Source organism: Gouania willdenowi, chromosome 17 (genome assembly GCF_900634775.1).
Source record: "Gouania willdenowi chromosome 17, fGouWil2.1, whole genome shotgun sequence".
Taxonomy (NCBI): Eukaryota; Metazoa; Chordata; class Actinopteri; order Blenniiformes; family Gobiesocidae; genus Gouania; species Gouania willdenowi.
The window spans coordinates 24,633,613-24,656,477 of record NC_041060.1 but is presented as its reverse complement, the minus strand read 5'-3'; the positions used below and the strand labels follow the sequence as shown (position 1 = coordinate 24,656,477).

Below are 22,865 nucleotides of genomic sequence, written 5' to 3'. Positions count from 1 at the left end.
ACAAAAATGGACCTGCAAGTTGGTGGGGGGGTGGGGTTTACATGAGACATCGCTGTTTGGACCAGGCAGCTGTCGTTCAGCTTTTAAACTGGAAGAAATTGGACAAAGCCGTCATTTGACTTTTTCAATTATGAATGTTGCCGGCGAACCAAACGTAGCTGCTGCTATCCAAAGATATTTTCATGTAGGACATATACATAATAAATGGTAAATGGTAAATGGACTTGATTTTATATAGCGCTTTATCACCACACTGAAGCAGTCTCAAAGCTCTTTACATATCAGCTCATTCACCCAATCACTCTCACATTCACACACCAGTGGGACAGGACTGCCATGCAAGGCGCTAGTCGACCACTGGGAGCAACTTAGGGTTCAGTGTCTTGCCCAAGGACACTTCGACACATAGTCAGGTACTGGGATCGAACGCCCAACCTCTCGATCAGAAGAACCCACTACCACCTGAGCCACGGTCGCCCCATAAGTATACTAGTGATACTACTAATAAGTGATACTAGATACAGTATGCTCCAGACTAATCATGTTTTCTTTTATGCGTTTGTCTTTTATGTTTGCGTTGCGTGTGTTCTCTCTTTTGCATTCGTGCTTTGCACTTCAGGGCCACAGTACGGTTGTCCTCTCCTTCAGTTATGAGTGTTGGAAGCACTCTGCATGTATTTCCTTTTAACACCACAAACTGGCTGTGTTTGAGCCCCTCTGCTGCAGCTGATGGAGCTCTGTTCACACACCTCTCACGTGGCCCCTCCTGCATGTCTTAAAGGAACCAAATACTAAATGGGTCAGTGCTCTAAAAACAGCTTTCAACAACCTCAGGCCTGCCCTGAATGAAGCCACACTACAGAATTTACTCACACATTTCACCCCTACATGGGAGTAAAAGCCATAAGTGCTGCTGGTGGTAAATTTTGTGTATTTTATTTTTTTCAACAGGTTAAAAGAAAAAAATGATTGAATACAAATTGAATATACAAAGTGCTCAGGCAAAAAAAAAGTAGGAGACAACTGAATAACAACCTAGATTATCATACATATCACCTATGGCCTAAAGATATCCAGATATGAATACTGGTCCATATCGCCAGGCCCCTATATATATATATATATATATATATATATATATATATACACAGTACTTGCAAATAGTATAAACATATCAACTCCTACTACAGCAAAAAGCTACACTGACGAATTTGAGTCACCAGTTACAATAGTCGCCACTTAAACCATAACACCAGCTGCAAAAGAGTTGTAACTGAGTTTTTCCATGTGCGTGCGTCAGAAAAGATTCTGGCTCCACGCTGTCCCCCCCCCCCCTCCTCCTCCACTTAAGCCGTCAATGCGTACCTTCATCCCAGAAACGCCCTTAAAAGTGGGCGTTCCCAGTCAAATCTGGCCTCACTCTCTCTGCAGGACCGAGACAGCTATTTTACTGAATTAATGCTAGCGGATAGTAGCAGGCTGGCTGACCCATACACCTTGTGGGAGTGGCATGCATGGAGACTTGTCGGGGCTGCCGAGGGTGGAGTGGCCGGACATCTACATGTACCTAATCGAGACACCAAGTGTAAGAGAAAAACTCAAAGCGTATAAATCGCTGGATGCCTACAACTATGTTATTAATGGTCATGTTCAAACAATACTCTACAACAACTTACGTACGGATCTTTGTGTCCCAAGTTTTGCCTAGCCAATGCCAAGGCAAGAAGAGCGCTATGTACGACACCTGGGCCATCGTAAATTGGGAAAACAATACAATTCTAACAGCAAACTGCACTTGCATGGCTGGGTTTAGATTAGTTGTATTGTAGTAACACTAGCTGTAACGATTGTTCTGTTGTTTGTTGATATGACATTGTGTTGTTTTTAGGGAAAGCGTAAAATATTTGACATGAGAGCATGACAGATCCTCTATCAGCAATGTTTTGTTTTGTTTACGCGGGTTAGCATTTACATGCTAGCTAACGCGTTGATAAAGACAACACATTTTCCCGTCATCTTCTTTCATAGTTTTGAGCCAGCTATGTCCCAGTTGGGTCACAGTTACAAGTTAGTTAATTTGGACCAAATGTTTTATGTATCTCTTACCTGATATGAAGTGTGCGCTGCAAACGCTAGCATTTTTGATGATCGTCTCTGTCCAGTTTTTTCTGCTTACTGCATTCAACCACAATTGTCTTTGTTTTTTCTGAGCACGATTGTCTGCTGGAATCCTATAAAACTTTAATTTACGTCCACTTACATTATTCCTCTTATTCTGGCACCCAAACAAACAACAAGAAGACATTCTAAGGCTGTAACATTACACCTATTATACCTAGCCTCCTCAGTCTTTAGCCAGCGGCTTTTCCTGTCTTTTGCCTCCAGCTAGAGTTGTGATGTCACTCGTGACGTGGGCCATTAAGGGGTCTATAGCCTGCATCATAATTTATCTGTGCTGTTTACTCCTTGGCCTGAGAGGGTGGTGAGTGCTGTGTCGGGGAGGTGACCAGTAGTGCGCACCCTGAGGTGAGCGCATCAACTGCAGCAGCGGTTCAATGACGCGCTGATGGAGCTCAGACTTCTGTCCACGTTGGTCGGGCTGTTGTCCAACTTTTTTCATTCTATGTACAACTTAAAGCCACAGTTTGTTCACACTACAAGTTCAGATGGAAGAAAAGGGACCTTTGTTAGTAAAAACCCCAAATAAGTGCATTGTATGAACCTAATGCATGCGTCAGATTTTATTCTTTAAGATTTACAAAATCAGACAAAAGCTGCAGATGGAATGAGATGTTAAACAATTAAAATTACTCAACATATAGATAAATATTGGGATCAAAACCCTTCAAGCTAAACATAATTTATTTTTTTTTTTGCCAGATGAATGCAAACAAACCAGTCAGTATGTCCCAACTACTTCATTGACCTTTTGGTTTAACTAGTTTCACTCTCCTCTGTTGGGCTCATTGAATCCTGTTGTTGTTGGGTCCATCGCTGGTTTCATGGATTGTTATATTTGAATAATACTAATAGTACTTGATGACTGTATTACATGGGGATGAGCTGCTTCCTGCAATCACAGAATCATACCGCTCAATACTGGCACATCTTTTTACTCCACTGGGGTAAAGGTGATGGGGTTGTTCTGATGACAAAAAGCTTTATAATAAACCTAATAATCATTAGATTTCACCACTGGCCTTCATCCACCATTGTCCTCAAATATTATCTTGGATGGAGGAAGCGACGCTCCACCTGTCCCTACCCGTCTAGACTCCTCCGACTCTCTGCTTTGTTCCAGAGGGCACGACAGGAAGAGGCTGGTGAAGTTTTGGAAGGAAAGGTGGAGAGGGTTAAAAGTCAAAGTTGGAGGGTGAGGTTGGCCAGTGCGGGAGAAGAAAACCAGCGGAAACAAGAGGTGACCCTGCTGACCCCGTACTGAGCCCCACGGTGTACCAGCTGACACTGGGCCAAGCCTCCCTCTGACCGGCGTCTCCACTGGGAACACTGGAAACCTGCTCTTTGACCTTAGTGTGTGACCATGTCAGGCTTCAGCATGGTTTAATAAGTGTGGAGACGGTTGGTCCGCACTGCGTAGATATTCCTAATGCATCTTACACTCGGGCCAACCTGAGTACTTTTTTATTTTTTTGCTGAGTCATCCTTTGAACACCGTGGCCTGTGTGTCCTCCTCAATGGTACTTCATAAATGATTGTCCCCAAGCTGACGGTTTCTTCCCTCTGTGTGTGTTCAGGTGCCGTTGGCTCGCTCTGAGACTCACCTCAGTGAGCTTCTTGAAAGCGTGTGTCAGAAAATGAATGACTACGCCCTATACGTCGACCCTGACACACAGGAGAAGCGCTATAGGAGGTTTGCTCCCCGCAGCAATGACCGCAGCGAGTTCCCCGACTTTAAAAACTTCCAGTTTGACGGAATGGAGTCGTCCTCCAAGCTGGTGTTTGCAGTAAGTGTCGAATAATAATTCAAGAAACTGTAGAAAATGAGTTTGGGATCAGACGATGGATGCCAAACCTCCCAATCATAAAATGAGATGACCTGAGACGAGATGAGAAAGATGACATGATGTAAGATAAACTGAGATAAGGTAAGAAAAGATGACATTAGATAAGATAAAACCACAGTAATTCAGATGACATGAGATGCGATAAGATGACATTACTTAAGAGAAATGACATGAGATAAAATGACATGGTTTGCCACATAACTCACATTTTTAAACTGTTGCTGAGAGTAATCACTACTGATGCCAGTGTGACCCGTAAAGTTACATTTCTGGTGTTTTCACGGATGGAGGATGTTGATATTGTGGCTTCGATCAAAAAACACGAATACTGCCGGAATCGGAGTGACGTCAATTAATGATGAAAATGTCGTGAAGCGAATCATTGTGAAACACAAGAATTTACTGTAGGTAAAAAAAAACCCAAACCTTCTTAGAGAAACTTTTCTGCTTTGGTGCCATCTTTGCATTCTTCAATGGGATTCCAAATCCCACAATGGGCTGCAAGAAATGTTTCAATTCTCATGGCCATTTGACAACAAACCCATAGTTATTGGTGGAGTCATTAACAAGGTTTCAAGCCACAATTTCTACTTTAAACAGTTTTTTGTCTGGAAATCCCTGTCAGAGGATTTATGAGAACAACTTTTGGAAGACATTCAGGTAGTCTACATTAGTAAAAATGTGAGTAATGTCGTGAAGCATCTTTAAAATAAGATCACAAAAGATAAAATGATGTGAGCTTAGATGGATAAAGATAAAATAAGATGACATGAAAGTTTCTGATTGCTGATTTTTGTGCGTGTGCGTGTGTGTGTGTGTGTGTCAGTGTGAAACGTTGGCAGAGGAGCTCGAGGATGACATCATCTCCGTGTTGAGTCAGGACGGGGAAAATGTGCATGATCATCTCTGCAGCAATATCTCAGGTAGGAGCTTCTGTTGTATTATTATCAGAGATTCGTTCAAGTAAAAACGTGTATGATTAACAAAGGCGAGCAAAACTAAATGTGTGTTTTATTTATTCATGGTAAAGGGAAACTTAAGCAAATTAGAAACAATTTTTTTCTCCATGAAAATGGAAGTGAGTGCAAAGATGCACTAAATTGATCTGGTGTGTTTCAAAGTACAACACTATATGGTGATCCACCGGTCCTCGTTGGTATGGGATGAAATACTGAGGGCTACAGCAGGGATCTGCTCTGCTGATGACAAACAGTTGACAAAAGACAGATAAAGACACTCTGTATGTGGCGCTAACATGTGACCAATGCTCCTCTGTAGGCAACAACAGCTGTCTGTGTGTCTGTGAATCTACAGATCACTGCACAGACGCCTGTGTGCAACACTTCTAGACTGAATAATAACAGGAATATTAGTACAATATTTGAATTATTAATGATATTGATAACAGTTGGAAAACCTTTACGTTATAGATTTTTTTGTACTTTATTTAATTAGTCTCTCTCTTATTTAATAAAATGGTGGTATAACAGTTAAGGATGCAGGCTTGTAATCTTAGAGTCACTGGTTTGAAGATACCCATAGAATTCTGTGCAATAGCTTGTTGATTCAATGTGTCATTTACAAATTCAGAAAATGCGGTTAATCGCAAATAATTACGGCAATGGATTGATTTTTGTTTTCTTTTTATCATTTCATTCCTCTAATATATCTGTCTGTATCTTTGTATTTGTGTGAGATTTTCTGTACTCTAGTCTGTCTTGCCATGTGTAGTAACAGGTGGTATATGCACTCTTTCCATTCATTTTCAGACCTGCTTGTTCCTGTTTTTCAGGGTCGCAGCCCACAGGGATATTTCAGATTCCATATACAAAATATAAACACAAAGAAAAACTTAAATTCTAACTTAAGAGGAAGTCATTTTAAATCGTGTTACAATAATAACAATATATGGACACATTTTTTGTGTTCTTACTTTCACTTTTTTACAGGCTATAACTCAAGTGAACCATCATTAAATGGTGCATCTGTTCACACTCTGTACTTCTATTCAAATGTCAAATACCCAAAACTAACTGCTGATTTTTTTTTTACAAATTATTAAAAATGTCTTATACCTTTAAAACCTCAGACTACATGATAAGCTGTCTGCAGTGTAGATCCTGCAGCTAAAGCTACACTCTTCCTTTCTCTAAAAGCTGTACTTTTTGTAATATCCAGTATTAGGAAGCTTTGATATGCTATATACTATATACTATTGTACAAACAGCTTGTTTAACACACTCTACACTTCACCAGTCTATAACTAACCTCAGCACTAATAATTCGTGTAAGTGAGCTTTTGGTGGCAAAGGTTAGGAATCTAACTTGTATTTCCATCTAAATCAGTGTTTTTCAACTTTGGGGTTGCCTGGAGTTTAAATGGGGTTGCCTGAAATGTCTAGTACTTGATAAAGAATAAAGAAAATACTACTTGGCAATGCATTTTTGAATGTTTTTAGTTATTGTTCTTTTTCAAATTAAAACAAGCACACCACATCCTAAACAACTATATTGTAAACTTTCCCTTTGTAAAATATACATCAAGGTATTAATAATTGAAGAATGCAGTTAAAAATATCTGAGCTGGCTGGCATAGCTTGTCTCTAATCCTGGCTACTATGTTGATCATATCTTCATAAAAAGGGTGTAATTGGTTTGCATGAATATTATGATGGGAACAAAAATAGAAACACGTTTTATACTATAATGTGACTAAAATAGGGCAGAAAATAAATATGAATAGATTCAGTCATTTTAAAGATTGTTTCAAAACAGCACTTATGGCCAGACAGGTGTACCACATGATATTTTGACACTTTGAATAACGGAATAAATTACAGACGTAATTTAGTAAGCAACATTTAAAAAAAAAAATCTTCGGTAAGTGTGGGCATATAATCTAAGTAACTACATATTTGGTATTTTTTATGCATTTAAAATAAATGCAGTTGGACAGAATATTTAGGTGTCATGTTATTGACCCAATACAGTATAACAAACATGATCAGAAAGTCATCTAGAAATAAATGTCTTTGCGTTCGACCGAAATTCTTGATATCATAATGAGGTCACGAATCAAAAAAGCTTGGGGACCACTGATCTAAATGCAATATACAGCGGGTAAAACAAGTATTGAACTCATCACCATTTTTATCAGTAAATATATTTTTAAAGGTGCAATTGACAAGGAATTTTCACGAGATGTTGGTTCCAGCCTATGTGATCCACACGTGCAAAGACATCAAACTATAGATAAATGAAGTTATGTGTAATCATTTGAAATGACAGAGAAAAAGTATTGGAACATAGAGCCAAGACACCAGCTGAAATCAACCACTAATTAGAAAGTCTTTCCCCTTATTAGTGCTTTCATATCAGCTGGTGCAGCTCCAACTGATGGCCTTAAAGAAGGTGGTTTATCAATCTGTGTACTTATGTGGACTCGTGAAACGTCATCACGCGCGGCCCAAGTCCTGTTCCAATTCAAAGTCCGCTTCTCAGCAAGTCCGCTGTAAATCCCCATATGAGAACTTGCTCCGCCCATTTTACCGAGCATGCATCAGAGGAGACTTGTACGTACTCCGCCAGCTATATTTCCCAGCATGCACTTAGGACACGCGCATGATTCCTTTATTATTACCACCATTTTGTAAATTTGTTCTTTCCTTTTCTTCTTCACTTATTATTATTTTCAATTATTATCATTAATCATTGAATTAACAAATGTATTTATCTACTTCATCCTTCTCCCCCATTAATAGCCATATTATTCTTTATTTTATGTTAATTTTATTTATTACTATTTTGTAAATATGTTTTTCCTTTTCCCTTTATTTATTATAATTATCTATGTGGTAAAGGGCACCTGTGTGATCCATTGTAAATGATCCGTTATTTGTTTGGACAAATTGTGTATATCACCTATTGCCTGGTTGCCTCTTAGGATTTGTCACAGGTGTTTTTTACCATCCAATTAGCCATGACTAGATTACCTATTCATAGGGACTGTTAATATATTAAACAAAACACACACACACACATTTATTGTATTTTAACTTTTGTTATTTTTTTTAAATTTATCACCGAGTGTTTTATTGCTTCAAAATAATTCATATTTACAACAATGTCATCTACTCAATGATACATATTATTTCTTTGATGTTTACAGTGGAACGCACGTACTCCACACTGTTGTGCACAACGATGTCAGGAAGTTTGCTTTGTCCCATAACGACGAGTATGCGATGTCCGCGCTTGAGCACTCCGCAAGTCCGTTCTCCAAGTGTGCTCCCACGAGTCCATACCCAGGAGTTCACAAGTACAAAGTATGCATACTTAAAATTGAGAAACGGCCGGTGTCTGATTACTAAGGTGTCACACGAGAAACATCTCATGATGGGTAAGAGCAAAGAGCTCACCCCAGACCTTTGCAACCTTATTGTTGCAAATCATACGATAGTGAGAAAGACAATAAAGCTGCTAAAATGGCCCAGCCAATCACCTGACTTGAATCCAATTAAAAATCTGTGGAAAGAACTAAAGATCATGCAGAGTTTATAGAAGAGGCTCACAGAACCTTCAACATTTGAAGTGTGAAAGAATGGACCAAAACCACACCTGAGCAATGCATGACACTAGCTCCGCAGGAGGTGTCTTGATGCTGTCATTACCAACAAAGGCTTTTGTATCAAGTATTAAATACATTTCAATAAGCATGTTCAATACTTTTTCCTGTTTCATTCACTGTGTTCCACATAACGTAATTTATGGACATCTTTGGTTTGATTTCTTTGTGTGTGTGGATTACATGGGTTGTTTCCGACATTTGGTGAAAATTCCATGTCAACAGCACCTTTAGAAAATATTTACTGAGGAAAATGGTGTTCAATACATATTTTACCTGCTCTACCTTGTTGTTGTATTTTAGTCCGTACATTTTTCTGTGTACTCCTTCCACAGTTTTTGTCCGATTTTAACGATTAGAATGTCAAAACCTTCAGACAACTCAGGAGATTTGTTCTCTACTGCAACCGTTTTTCACGTTTTCATGCGTTTTCATGCGTTTTGATTTTCCTGCAAAAACAGTAGAGTGCGTCCTTGCTGCTTTACTCTCACAGTGTTTGGCAGGGATGCTACTACGCCCCCTGGTGGGAGCCTCTCTCGCTCTTGGAGTCTGATACATCATCAGTGATGTATCCCGGGGTCATCGGGTATTTTGGGTCGTATCATCAGACACTCACGCCAGGCGACCCAGCCTGAGTTGATCAGGCCCTGGCTTTTGTCTTTTTGGCTGTAACGTCTGTGATGTCGATACAATAATTTGTCTCTTAAACCTCTCCTGTTTATAAACAAAGACACTCACTTAGGCGCTGTACTACGAAGCTAGATTACCTTTAATCACGCTAGCTTCCGGATTTAATCAGTGTGTGCTGGACTACGAAGCTGGCTAACGTTTTAACGGAGCCTAAATCACCATGGTAACTTAGCTGAACACCTAACCTGGGTCGGAACCAGGCTTTGTTCTGGCCAAGATCTGAGCGAGTGGTAAAGCCCTGTCTCCTGACCAATCAAATAGATTAGAAAACAACCTGCCCAATAAAAAGGAGGATCATTGTGGAACACGTCTATGTGGATCTGATGTGACGCTGACAGGAAAGAGAATAATTAGACATCGATGAATCCGATAACATCCGATAGGAAATTTAGAATTTGTTATCTGATGGACTGATAAAGTAAAATAAGTCAGCTGATAAGCCTGCGTGCATCAGGCGCTTTCAGAACGATAAATTGATTACTGTTATACATTCATTCATTCATGGTATCTGTATGATCCCTATCCCTAACCCTAACTCTATACCCTAACCCTAAAACTGTTCATTTTTGTCGGATATATATTTTTAAAGGTGTAATTTGCCATGTGAAATATGTTAAAATGATAAAAAAATATTGTCAAATGTGGGATTCGAACCACGGTAACGAAATCCTATAGTCCCGGGGGCATACGGCTACGTTTAACGTACCTCCAGACACTTTCTATAAAAAATAAATATATACCACCTTTTGATTTAGGCTGATCTGCTTGAACGCAGCATCATTGTGATGTAAAATTTTTCTCCAGTTTCTCTATGATTGGTCTGACACTGTATTCTCCTCCTCTGCATGTAACCAGGCTGAAATCAACACGCTTAACCTAGCAAGTTGTAATCTAGATTAGTAGGACAGCTTCTGTCTGACAGAGAACGTTTGGTTAAGTGATGCCTGCTCACTGAGATAAATCCAGGATATAATTATCTACAGTATCTTAGTAGTATAGACCCTACATGACCAATCATCTTCTTCAGGAGCAGTTACTTTCCTTTACAACTTAATGAACAACTAACTGATGAACAACTTAAAGTGTAACCACTGTTCTTCTTTGCTCTCTGTCTGCTCACCCTGCTTTCCTCTACTTTTCCCTCAGTCTGTGCAGGGTTTTAACACTTATTAGGCTGGGCTACCAGACTCAAAACACCACTCACTTTTGTTCTTGTTGTTGTTGTTGTTGTGTACATTAGTTAAAATTGTTACTCCTCTGTTATTCGAGAATGGCCTCGGGCTAAAATTTAAGTATAATCTACGGATGTGTACGCATCGACGCTCAGAGCCCAATTTTTGATTTAGGGCCCCAAAAAAAACAAAAGTCCATTTCTCATTTACTTGGCGAGTCAAATATTACGACGGTTAGTGGTACCGGAATCATTGGCACATACCAATTATAAATGGGGCCCATTACAACACAACCCGTATGTATCACTGGAGCGCCAAGGGGATCCCGGGGGCCCCATTTTTCAAATGACTCCGTTAGATCTCCTTAGCCCTTTTTTTAAATGACAATAATAATAATAATACATTTTATTTGTATTGCACTTTAAATCAAAGTGCAGTACATATGGGGCCCAGGGGCCCATCCCCCATTTCCGGTAATTTCCAAGTTATTAGCAACATAGTTGTGTGATATATCGCTTCACAGGTAATTCAACGTAGATTACGATTACGACTCGCATGTTAGTTTCTAAAATTTAATCGGAACATAGTCGTGTGTTATAATCGTTTCAAAGGCGATTCAACATAGATTAAGATTTTACGTCACACAATTTGATTTGTTTTACTCGGTGGAACTGAGTCCTTTGACTGAATTCTCGGAAACGTGGTACTTGTTATTCAGCGGGGAGAGGCCGTAGTTCATCAGAACTTGTTCTTTAAAATATTTAAAAATAAACTAATCCTCAAATATCCTTTGTATGGAAACTCAAAGTGTTTGCATCTAACGATAGAAAGCGGCAGCATGATCAGTTCTTACTGTTGAAGTTATTGGGCTGTTTCATTATAGGGAATCATTTTCTGAGCCTCACTGTTTACCTTGAAAAAGTAATCTGATTACTCCTTTACAAAGTACATTATTAGTTACATTAAGCAGCTTCCGACAACACCCCCCACCACCTCAACATTTAGATAACAACAGGTTTTGCTAATAAATTTATTGAAAGTGAATTTTTTAACAGTAACGTCAACAACCAAACATGTGGATCTTGTTGGGTTCTTTATTTCTTACTATGGACTTTACTGTATATTTTGTTCAGAGCGCTTTGTGATGACTTTGTTGTATTTTGCGCTATATAAATAAAGTTAAATTGAATTGAATGTATCTCCTGACAAACTATTATTACCTGAAATATTTAGTCTGAGTATGTACACGGGAGGCGCCTCATGCTGAAAACTTGACTTGTCTCATAACGTGAAGAAAATGACGTAAAAAATAACTCACAGTGATTTGGATTAGTAACATTAATCTGATTACTGCTTTGGAAATAGTAAGACGTTAGATTACTCATTACTCTAAAAAGTGGTCATATTCGAGCAGTGGTTCCCAAACGGTGGGGGGGCGCTCCCTGGGGGCATGTGACATCATGACAAATGAGGGGCAGGGGCAGACAGCCCCTTAAAACAATGGGGTTTTTTGAAAAATTTTGAAAAAAATAAAATTAAATGTTATATTATAATATTTATTTAGCCTTATTGTTAACTTTACCCTAACGCTAACAATTTTCACTCTTTAAAGGGGGGGCGCAATAGAAGATAATTGTGATCCACTGTATTAGAGTAATGTTTCACTAATAACTAAGTTACCCTCCTTGACCTGCTCTCACGTTTCCTGTCTCTCTCTGTGTTTCAGGGTTACTGCACACACAGCGGCCGCACAAACGAGGAGTTGTAGAGTTCCCCGAGGAACACTACATGTTTTACATGTTTTATTAACCAGTTAATGGGTTTTTTCTAACATCAAATAAAAAGAGGAATTTTCACAGCACTGCAGCATGATCATTTCTAGCTCCCTCTCCACTTTATTCTTTCATTCATTTCATTATCAGGGTCAATGACTATTATCAGAAAGGGGAAAACACAGCCTAATATTAATATAACTTCATCAGAACTTGATTACAAAGCTTGAAGCCACCAAAAAAAAAACTGTTATAGAGAAGAAAAGACAACTGGAGCCTGATAACATCCAGCTGTGATAGGAATTGTCCTTCTTGGGTACAGAGAGACAAAGTCAGTGCAGGAACAAGGACAGGATGAAGTGAGAGGAGTGAGTGGAGCAGGTTGAGAAAGAACAGGTGCACACCTTTACATGCTGTAACCAGGTCAGAGTTCTGTAGAACGCTTTATGTCTTCAGTGGGGCTGAATGCTCTGCTGTAACCCTAAAGACAAAGTGCACGTTGTGTTTGTGCCTGGTACAGAGTGAGGTTTTCTCTGAGCTGCAGCATTAACTTGTATTCTAACAAGATTAAAATATATTTGTCCTCCAGATTAGCATAGCTAAGCATCCCCTTCTCTTAGCTGGCGGGGCAGCTGCAGCAGGCTTTGATCAGTGTAGCGCGCCCGGGCCCAGGCTTGGCTCGGCCATCCGAGGCCCGGGTGTGAAATCGCTCTGATGTCAATCCCCCATTCTCACCCTCGGCGGCCTTTAGTGGCCGTAATTATATTTTCCGCCACAAAGCCGCCGTCCCCTTCGCTCCATATTCCAAGTTTGACTAGGAAGCGTTTAGAGGACTGCGTGGGGGGGAAGGGGGCCTTTCCTTTTGTCTGACAGAGACACAGGGAAGCTCCATACTCACTCACATGCACTCTTCCTTTTCACACCGCTCGTCTGCTCTTTGCCTTTGCCAGCACAGAGGTTAGAGTTAAGACACGAGGATGTTTGTCCCTCAGGTGAACCAACACCCTCAGCGATCGGCTCCTCCATCCTCTGACTTCAGCTCAAATCACACATGTTTCACACACAAAGGTTCAAATCTGTGTTTCAGTCAGTAGTTTACCACCCAGCAAAGTAATGTCTGTTTTTAAGAACTTTTGTTTTGTTTGTTTCTTAGCTTGTATTCAGTCTTTGTTTGGTCCTTTTGGTTCATTTTTGTCTATTTCAGTCTATCTTTGGTCCCTGTAATTTGTTTTTAGTACATGTCTGTTTTTTAGTCTGTTTGCAAGTTTTTGGTCATTTTTTAAAGTCATTTTTGTACATTTGCTTGCTTGTGTTCAGTCTGTGTCATTTTTAATAAGTTGTTTGGTCTTTTTAGTCTGTTTGTGGTTCTTTTAGACTGTTTTTAGGCTGAGTTCGTTGAGTTGTTGGTTCTTAGGTCCTTTCAGTCCATTTTGGTCTTTTTAGTCTGTTTGTGTGTTTTTTTTAAATATCAGATTCTTCTAGTTTGTTTTTTTTTTTTAACCGTGTTAGTCTTTTTAGACTCGTATTACACTCTTTTGGTCTGTTTTTTGTCTGAGTTCGTTGATTGTTGGTTCTTAGGGTCCTTTCAGGCCATTTTTGGTCTTTTTAGTCTGTTTATATCTTTTTTAGTCATGTTTTGATGCTCTATAGTCCATCTTTTAAACCTTCTTTGTCCGGTTTAGTTTAATTATTTGGGGTTTTTAAAATATGTTTCTGTTCTCGTTAGTCTGTTTTTTGGACTTTTATAGGTGAGTTTTGTTGTGTTTTTTTTAAATATCAGATTCTTCTAGTTTGTTTTTTTTTTTTTTTAACCGTGTTGGTCTTTTTAGACTCGTATTACACTCTTTTGGTCTGTTTTTTTGTCTGTATTGCTTTGAATGTTTTTGGGGAGTTTCTAGTCTGTTTTTTTGGTATTTTTAGTATGTTTTTGATCCTCCTGTTTTTGGTGTTTTAGTCAGGTTTTGGTCTTGTCAGTTTATTTTTTGTTACTTTTAGTCTGTTTTGTTTTTGTCTATTTTGTACATTATTTGTCCTTCAAGTCTGTTCTTAGGTCATTTTGAATTTATTTAATTTATTGGTTTCTTTCAACTTTCTTGTTGTTGTATTTGTCTTTTTTTTGGTTCTTTAGTCTGTTTTTGGTCTTTTTATATAGTTTATTTTTTGTCATATTTTCATATACTTTAGATCCTAATTGTACTTTGTTTAATATTGCTTTTTGGTCTGATTTATATCTTTTTAATCTGTTTTTCACTCCATTTGGTCCCGATTTGTCCTTTCTAGTCTGTCTTTGGTCCTTTTTCTCTGGTTTTAGTCCCTTGTAGTTTGATATTTGTCATTTTTGTCATTTGTATCCATCCAATTACTGAACCGATTACTCATTTTTTTAGGATCAGAGGGCAGTTACAGTATATGCAATTATTGTTTAAATGTAGTTAACTGATACTACACTGTCACATTTTTTCTCTCATCTTCCGATCTAATTCTATGGCCTTTGTACAAGCACAGGAACAAAAGAAGCTGGGCGTATGCAATTAAAAACGGGGACAAAAACACATGTTGACGATAACCAAATTGATGAAGCACTTTAATAAAACAGTTATAAAGGGATTTAAACATTTGTAAAAGAGGGACATTAGTGAGAGAAAGAGTGCATCACAGATTAAAACTCAATCAAAGGCTGGATATGTTGTAAGGAGTGCTTGAAAAGAAGTTCATGGATGTACAAGGAGCTCTGAGTAAAAAAAAACCTCTATCAACAAGTACTAGAGGTTTGGTTTTAAGCTCAATCAAAGATCACTTATAATACTAGAGGTTTATTCAGTCAGGTAACGTTGGCCATATGCTGTATATACAGTAGGTCCTAATAGAGTCATTTTCTGATCATGGCATGCACGGTTAGAACTAGCTTACCTCCTTCGTGGGCTGGCAGTGAACAAGTAAGTAAAGAAGCTCAAAGACTGAAAAGACCAAAAACTAATGTAGACACTAGAAGTGAAAGCACTTGTTCTAAATGTGCCGATTATTCCACTTTGAGTCCTCCTTGAGAGTTGGAGACGTTTGAAAGGCAACCTTAGCAGAAGTTGCTCGGGGACTTTGTGCTTCTTTGCACAGATGGTTCTCCATCCCTGCTCTGGTTCTTCCTGCTGTTTGACCTTCATCCATCTTCTCGCCCTCCTCCTCCTCCCGCTGAGCACTGGACCTCCGCTCTCAGCCTTCCTTCTTTTCCTCTCCTTGGCCAGGAGGAGAATGCGTTCCTGAGTCAGCCTCTGTTGGGCGTTTACTTCCACATACAAGCCTGCTGAGAAAGGAAATGCAGATGAGCATTCCTGCAGCTTTTCACCCGGCCTGTTTGGACGGATGATCTGCGGACTTTCTCTTTGTGGACTTTTCCTCTGAGCACTGCACTCCTGCTCTGCTTTTCTCCTCCTCTGATGGTTCGTTGTGCAGCTTTGAAAAGGACAGAGAGCTAAATGTGTGAGCGTGCATGAGGCCGGCCTCAGAGTTGGGTTGTTTTCTGGAGGATTTTGTGCAGAAACAGCTTTGGGTGAGAAACTTTGTGGAGTTTTACACCATGTTTGTGGATCAAGTCCATTTACAATTTACCATCTGCCCTGCAGGAGGAAAGTCAATTACTGCACATGTGATGGAGGTCAAGAGCCAACGTGTCTGCTTTGGTTTGGCCTCTGATTTATCAACTTTAACATGTGTTTTATGCAGGGAGTGCAGTTCTTTATCTAGTGGCTGCTTTTGAAGATTATACTTAACTGAATTATACTCATACTGTCAGACTGAAATGTCCTTGTGGGTTAAATAAAAGTTTTTAATCAATATTGGGTGCTTTACTCATAGATATGTGTGCTATATCTGCTCATAGGAAGCAATAGTTAAATCATTTTAATCCTTCTTCAGTAGAAGTTTCCTTATCTGAAACTTCTCAACCAAAACTAAACAGACTGAGGCTGCAGAAAGTTTACTCTGGTCTTAGAATTAGTTTTAAACACATTTTAACTACTTTTTGACATTTAATTTTTGGGGTTTTTTTTCTACAGTGCTGGGTTTTGACTGATTTTAATTACAGGGAAAATGGTACTGGTTTGTTTCCTATATCAAACTGCATATTTCTTCACATTTTATATTCTAAAGTATACGCTATATCTCTGTGCTTTAAACATTATAATCTGTTTTTTGCTAAAACCTCCCGTTGCCGTCTAAGGTTGTGAAAGCAGTGATGCTTAAATGAGCTTAGGAATTAAATTGAAATGCAATAAATCTGCTACATTATGTGTTTTAATGTCTCTCAGTGTAAAATATGAAGTTGTTTCTCCAGCTCTGTGTGTGTATTACAAGAGAATAAACAAAAATATCTGTGTTTGCTTCTTTTATTTCTTCCCACATGCAGTGCAATATTATCGAATATAATCCAGGGCTGAATGGCTTGTTTTTTTTAGTTCAGAGGTCACATTTAGGCTCCATTGACTCATGCAGGCCCGAGCAGAGGATATCAGCACAGACACTGTTACTACTTCCTTTTTTTAAAAAAATAATAATAATAATAATAATAATAGATGCAAATAGGTTAAAAACACAACATAATTTTAACAAATGCACAAAAATTATTATTTGCAAATAATTCTTATTACTATAGATTTCAGCCTATAGAGGCACAATGCATTTGTTTGCAGGTTTGGACTTTAAACACAGCATTTTATGACTTTTTCCTCTTTAAACATTTTATTCCAGTGAAAATTATTATTATTACCCAATATTCAGAGAGATGTTTATAATAATGTATCTCTAGGTGACTAATTATTAATATGTATTAGTACATCATGTAAAATTAACCTTTATTTATCGTTACCTTTATTCCATTTATTTATTTTTTTTAAAAAAAGGAAGAAAAAAATATATAAATAAATAAAATAATATTTACACTTGAAAAAAATAATTTGAAGTAAAAAAAAAAACAATAATTAAGACACGTGTGTTTTTTCGTCTATTGATGTGTAAATATAGAGCTTTAATGTTTACTGTGGGCCCGATGAGGATATGTAATTAATAATAAAATGGTTTCGTTTGAGAATTAGTTCCAAAACATGACTAGTAGGCAAGCGGCCACGTTCATTTCGATGATTGATAATAATAATGATAATACTAATAACTTAAAAATAAATAAAATAAAAAAAGAGAGAGAAATCAATTTTTCTTTCTTTAAAAAAGAAAAGCAGATTTAAACTGTTCCAGTTTGTTTGTTGTTGTTTTGGTTTAATGTAATATATATATATATATATATAAACTTGACTTTAATAAATCAAAAAAAGGCCTCGTTACGCACAAAAATATTTTATTGTCTTCCAAATGTTCCTAAAGTCAGCAAAGGGTTGACATAAATATACAGACGGTCTCCTGCATGAGAGGGCATTCACAGGACAAAAGAGGGACAGGTAGAAAACATCAGGGACACACCGACACTGCATGTCTCAGTCCCCCAAAACGCAGAAAAGGTTTGCTTTTTTTTAAAAAAAAAAATAAAATTTTGCAGGATCTTTGGATTGCAGCATCTCATCAGTCCACCATCATGGTTCTACGTCACCCGACGTTTATCTGTTCATGTCCGTAGGTGAGCTCCAGCTCCAATAATCCAACTTATACTGACTTTATAAAGACATCAGAAGGCTCAGACACGAGCCCAATACTCGTTAAAAAACGACTCAGCATTAATATTCCATGGCACTTTTATAAGAACTAAACTTCTGTTCGGTTAAATCCTCGGAAACAATCCAGACACGTGCATTTAAAGGCTGTAAACGTGTCGAAGAACGTTTAAAGGTTTTCTCTGAGCTTATACATCTAAATAAAATGATCAGGCTTTTGTTAGTGGATGGAGTGAAGGTAAACATGTCCATAATCTGATGGAAAAATAAACAAATGTAAGGAATCGGACCAGGGTCCACATTGTGATGGTCAGAGAAAACATAGGCTGAGTCATGCTGAGTCAGGCCTAACATATACCTTTATATTTATTTAGTCATTTTCACTTCTGGACACAAATTCATTCAAGTCATCATTTTCTTCATGGACACTTATTCCAGACAAATGCAAAACGCTTGAGGTGAACACATGCTTCCCAATGGTCGGCCATAACATTATGACCATCCGAGGCCGCTCTCAGCAGAAGTGAGTGTATGGAACCATTCCCAACAGCACAAATGTAAGGATTCGAACCTTTAAGGCAGGGGTGTCATCTGATTTTATAGTTCAGGGGCCAAATACGGAGCGGTTTAATCTTAAGGGGCCAAAGAATTTAAAGGAAAAACGAGCAATTTCAACATTATTTGGCCATAGTTTGCATTTCTACGTATGCATAAAATACAAAATATGTAAGAAACCGACGATATCCAGTCAATAAGTGACAGATATCAGTCCCAACGTGATTTTCACTTTACATTTCTCTGATTTTATTACCAACTTCTATATAATTAAAGGAAACAATACATAATAATTTGATGAAAATTGAAGGATTTTGAGTTTTTTTTTTTTTTTTTTCAACAGTTTAACATTAAAAATGACTACAATAATGCGATATATATGCACCGGAAGTGTTAAGTTAAATTGATGTTTTATCCTCCTAAGGGCCGGGTTTGGGCCCCGGACCATGAGTTTGACACATGTGCTTTAAGGGCAATACATTGTGATGGTCAGTGCATCTCCAACCTGCAGCTTATAATAATGGACAGATATGCACATCAGGCGCGTGCAGAAAACGACTCGTTACACACACACACACACACACACACACACACACACACACACACACACACACACACACACACACACACACACACGTGCATGGTCCATGGTGCATGGTCCATGGTCCATGGTCCATGGTGCACTACTCGCTGTCCGACTTGCCGTCCTTACTGGCGGTGGAGTGGTTGTACAGTCCCTGCGCCTTCAGCTGCTGCGCCAGTGAGTTGTTGTCCCCTGTGCTCTTCTTGATCTTAGCCCGTTTGTTCTGAAACCAGATCTTGATCTGGGACTCGTTGAGGCCCAGTTCCCGGGCCAGGCTCTGTCTCCTCTGCTCAGTCAGGTACTGGTTGCTCTGGAACTCTGTCTTTAGACGCTGCAGCTGCTCCGCAGTAAAGGCCGTGCGGGGCCGCTTGTCCTCCTTATCCTTACTGGGAGACACAGCGGCTTTCTTTGGTTTGCGGGATCTGGGCCCTGGAGTGGGATCAGACATGACAAATGTGACCTCAATATTTGAATTTCGCCTTTAAAGTACAATATATTGTCCCAGCTTTTATTAATTTACTAAATATATATATATTTCTTTCTTTCACTTTAAAAACAAACACATTAAGACACATTTGGGCTGTATATATCAGTGGTTTTCAAACTTTTTTTGGCCCCAAGTAGTACCCCCTTGCTCATACCCCTTTTGTCTGACTACATTTTGCTCATAATTCTATGAAAAAACACATAATGATGGAATGAATGAGTGATAACACACATTTGAAAGAATGAAACAGTATTCAATGCCTCATTTTTGTCTATAGTTTTTATGATTTCTGCTCATCTCCCAGCCTGCTGTGGGGCTGACCCACATGTGTTTTCAGCTCATGTTCTAATCAAGATCGTTTTCACCATTATTTATTATTATTATTATTATTCCATTTTCTCTCTCTCTCAAGTACCCCCTATAGTGCTATCGCATACCCCTAGGGGTACACGTACCCCCATTTCAGAAACACTGGTGTAGAGGAAGTCGTAAAATAGCCACACAACTGAGGAGAACATGCAAACTTGCCACACAAAACAGAAAAAATCTGCCTTGAAAAAGTAAAGTACAGGCCTATACTATTTCTTTGTTCAAGCAGGCCACTGAACCAGGAGTTGAGAACCTCATGAAATACACATGAAATAAACTGTGCCTTTGTACACTAAGCAAGCCATTAAAAAAAAAAAAAAACCTCTAAATTATTAACAATACACTCAAAACATTTTCCCCCCATCATTTAAACATCAGATTTTCTATTGCTCCATATTAATTTAATTTCAATATTGAAACTATTCACAAAGACAAAAGGTAATGTCTGACACAGCTGGAATCCATGCATTGTGGGTACATGCCATTTATTTTCCAATAGATTATCCAAACATTTCTCCCTCCCATAATTGTGGCTCAATATTTTTAATCACAGCAAAGTTCAAAGTCTAAATTAGAAATGCTTGATCTTTAAATCATGGTGCGGCACCTGATACAGACTATTGATAGCTTTAAAGCACACATGACACAACCAAGAGGTTAGGGGTCTAATGACGAAGGGTCAGTGGGAAAATAGCTGCTTTAAAAATGTGATCAAGTGAGATTTTTTCAGCCAGTTTATAGTCTATAGTGTGAAATATGAGGTCTGGTCAGGACTGATGCAGCTGGGAAAAAATACAGCTGCACATGTTTATCTCAGGTGTCATTTTTTATTGTTTTTTAATATGAAAATGTTTTTTTGTTGTTTTTTTTTTAGTTTTTTAACTGATTTAAATATATTTGGTTTAAATTCTCAGTTTGGGACAATCGAGGTTATATATACACTGTGGTGCTGAACCAGCAGCCCGTCCGTGCTGAAGGGCACAGAGGCAGAGGGAAGAGGAGGCTGTACATGGGGGTGGGGTCAGGATGTGATGGAGGATGGGGGTTAGGCGCCTATTTTGCTCAGTGTTTCCAGCACAGGAGCGATTATTATAGGAAAAATAATGCGCTTTTCTAAAATAGTTCCTGCAACTTCTGCGCAGTTTTGTGACAAAATGCACATGTCAGAGGAAGGACTTTAAACGCGCCTGTTTAAAGGTCCTAAACACACACACACACACACACACACACACACACACACACACACACACACACACACACACACACACACACACACACACACACACACACACACACACACACAGTCCCTTTGTGACACTTAAAAAAAAAAAAAAAAAAAAACTCAGAAACTTTTCTTTTGCGCTTCTTTATACACATATTTTTAAATAATCGTTATTATTTTTAAAACCTTTCGGGCATTTCTTGCTTTTTCTCAGCACACCCGACGCAGTTTTATCCAGTTTTTTTTTTCTCCCCACAAAATCATTTATTTATTTGTTCTCCTTTTAAACCAAAACGTCAAAGTCAGCCTTTGCTTCGATTTGCAAAATGACCCAACTTTATTACAACGTATATTTCAGTAACATTGTTAAAAGAAAACAACAAAAAACATAAATAATAGGCAAAAAAAAAATAAAAAAGTTAACCTACAAAACCTAAAATCTGAACGTGTCGATACTCACTGCTGACTTTGATGTGGTTGCATTTATGAAATTATTGTGTATTTTTGGTTTTATTTTTACATTTATTAAAGTTGTGTTCGTTAAATTTCGTCTCTGTGTCTCCTTTTGGACACTCGGCCTTCACTTTTTGGACCCCCACCCCCATATAGTCAAAAAATATGCTAATGGTAGATTAACAAAGAGGACAGGGGAACAATGGCGTTAAACTTGATTTCACGTTTCTTCCAAACATTTTAGCTTCACTTTCAGATCGTTTATATTTTTATTTCAAAAGGACAGAACGGAGTTTATCAGCAGTTTAACTTAAAACACCGTTAATTCACTCCTGAACGAATCCTGCTTCAGATATAGTTTTTGTGCAGCGGGATGGAGTCTGGCTTCATGAATGCAGGATTTAAACATTTTGAAAAATGATTTGCATTTTAATAGTAAATGAACAAATACAGACATTATTTCTCTCTTTTTGTTTTCGTTTTTTGCAAAGTGAAATTTTGAAGTTCAAAACTAGACAGAAAAATAAGTTTTCAGGGTTTAAATGATGGAAAACAATGTTAATCCTGCTTTTGTTGAACTAAAATTTGAGACATTTTCGTTTCTACTTTACAACAAGTATCGGAATAATGTCTCATTTCACTGACCTGATGAAGGACGGTCCGAGTAACGGGTACAATAAACCCAGGCGGGCCACAGCATCGGTTTGGCGGCCGAAGCGGTGCCCGCCTGCGGGCCGCGGTCCTTCCCCTCTTCGTCCCCGCCTGTTCGCCCGGGTCTTCTGTCCTCAGAGTCCGGGTGCTGGTCGTGCACCTGCGCACCTGTCCCGGCTTTCTGTAAACTGGAGGTTTTGGGCGTTTTTTTCAGGTCCTCTTTTAGTGTGATCACCCTCAGACGGTCCACCTCATGAGAGCCACATTTCCTTTTTCGGCCAAAGTCCGGCCTTAAAATATCATCAATATAAAAGTTGGTGATCCTTTGGGAATGCTGATTGGGATCCTCTCCGGATCCTGGGCGCTCTGGTTCCCGGTGTTCCTCCATGATGAGCGGATCCTGATCCCAGCCTCCGAGCGGCTCTCCTTTCCCCGTGCGTCACTTTACGCAGCGCAGAAAATGAAACCACGGTGAGGGGAAACGAAAACAATGAAAGAAAGGAACGAAAGTGTGTTTGTCAGGAGGATCCGGGCTCTGGGGTTGTGCATGGGAAAGGAGAAGTCATGCCTGGGCCTGAGGATGGAGCAGACTCTCCATGTCGGACTGTGCT

The 22,865-nt window shown here is 38.8% G+C and overlaps 2 protein-coding genes across 2 annotated transcripts; one reads left to right on the top strand and one right to left on the bottom strand.

Annotated features, from left to right (window-relative positions):
• The first annotated feature begins 3,758 nt into the window (after positions 1-3,758).
• Positions 3,759-12,312, top strand: LOC114478727 (protein canopy-1-like). Its single transcript, XM_028471915.1, has 3 exons — positions 3,759-3,965; positions 4,852-4,948; positions 12,239-12,312. Exons 1-3 carry the CDS (start codon positions 3,816-3,818, stop codon positions 12,277-12,279), a joined length of 288 nt encoding a protein of 95 aa, XP_028327716.1. The 5' UTR covers positions 3,759-3,815; the 3' UTR covers positions 12,280-12,312.
• A 6,860-nt stretch (positions 12,313-19,172) lies between these two features.
• On the bottom strand, positions 19,173-22,642 carry LOC114479661 (homeobox protein engrailed-1-B-like). The gene is made up of 2 exons (XM_028473454.1): positions 22,249-22,642; positions 19,173-19,501 (listed from the first exon to the last, which is right to left on the bottom strand). The coding sequence occupies exons 1-2, from the start codon at positions 22,640-22,642 to the stop codon at positions 19,173-19,175; spliced, it is 723 nt and encodes a 240-aa protein (XP_028329255.1).
• Between the last annotated feature and the right edge of the window lie 223 nt (positions 22,643-22,865).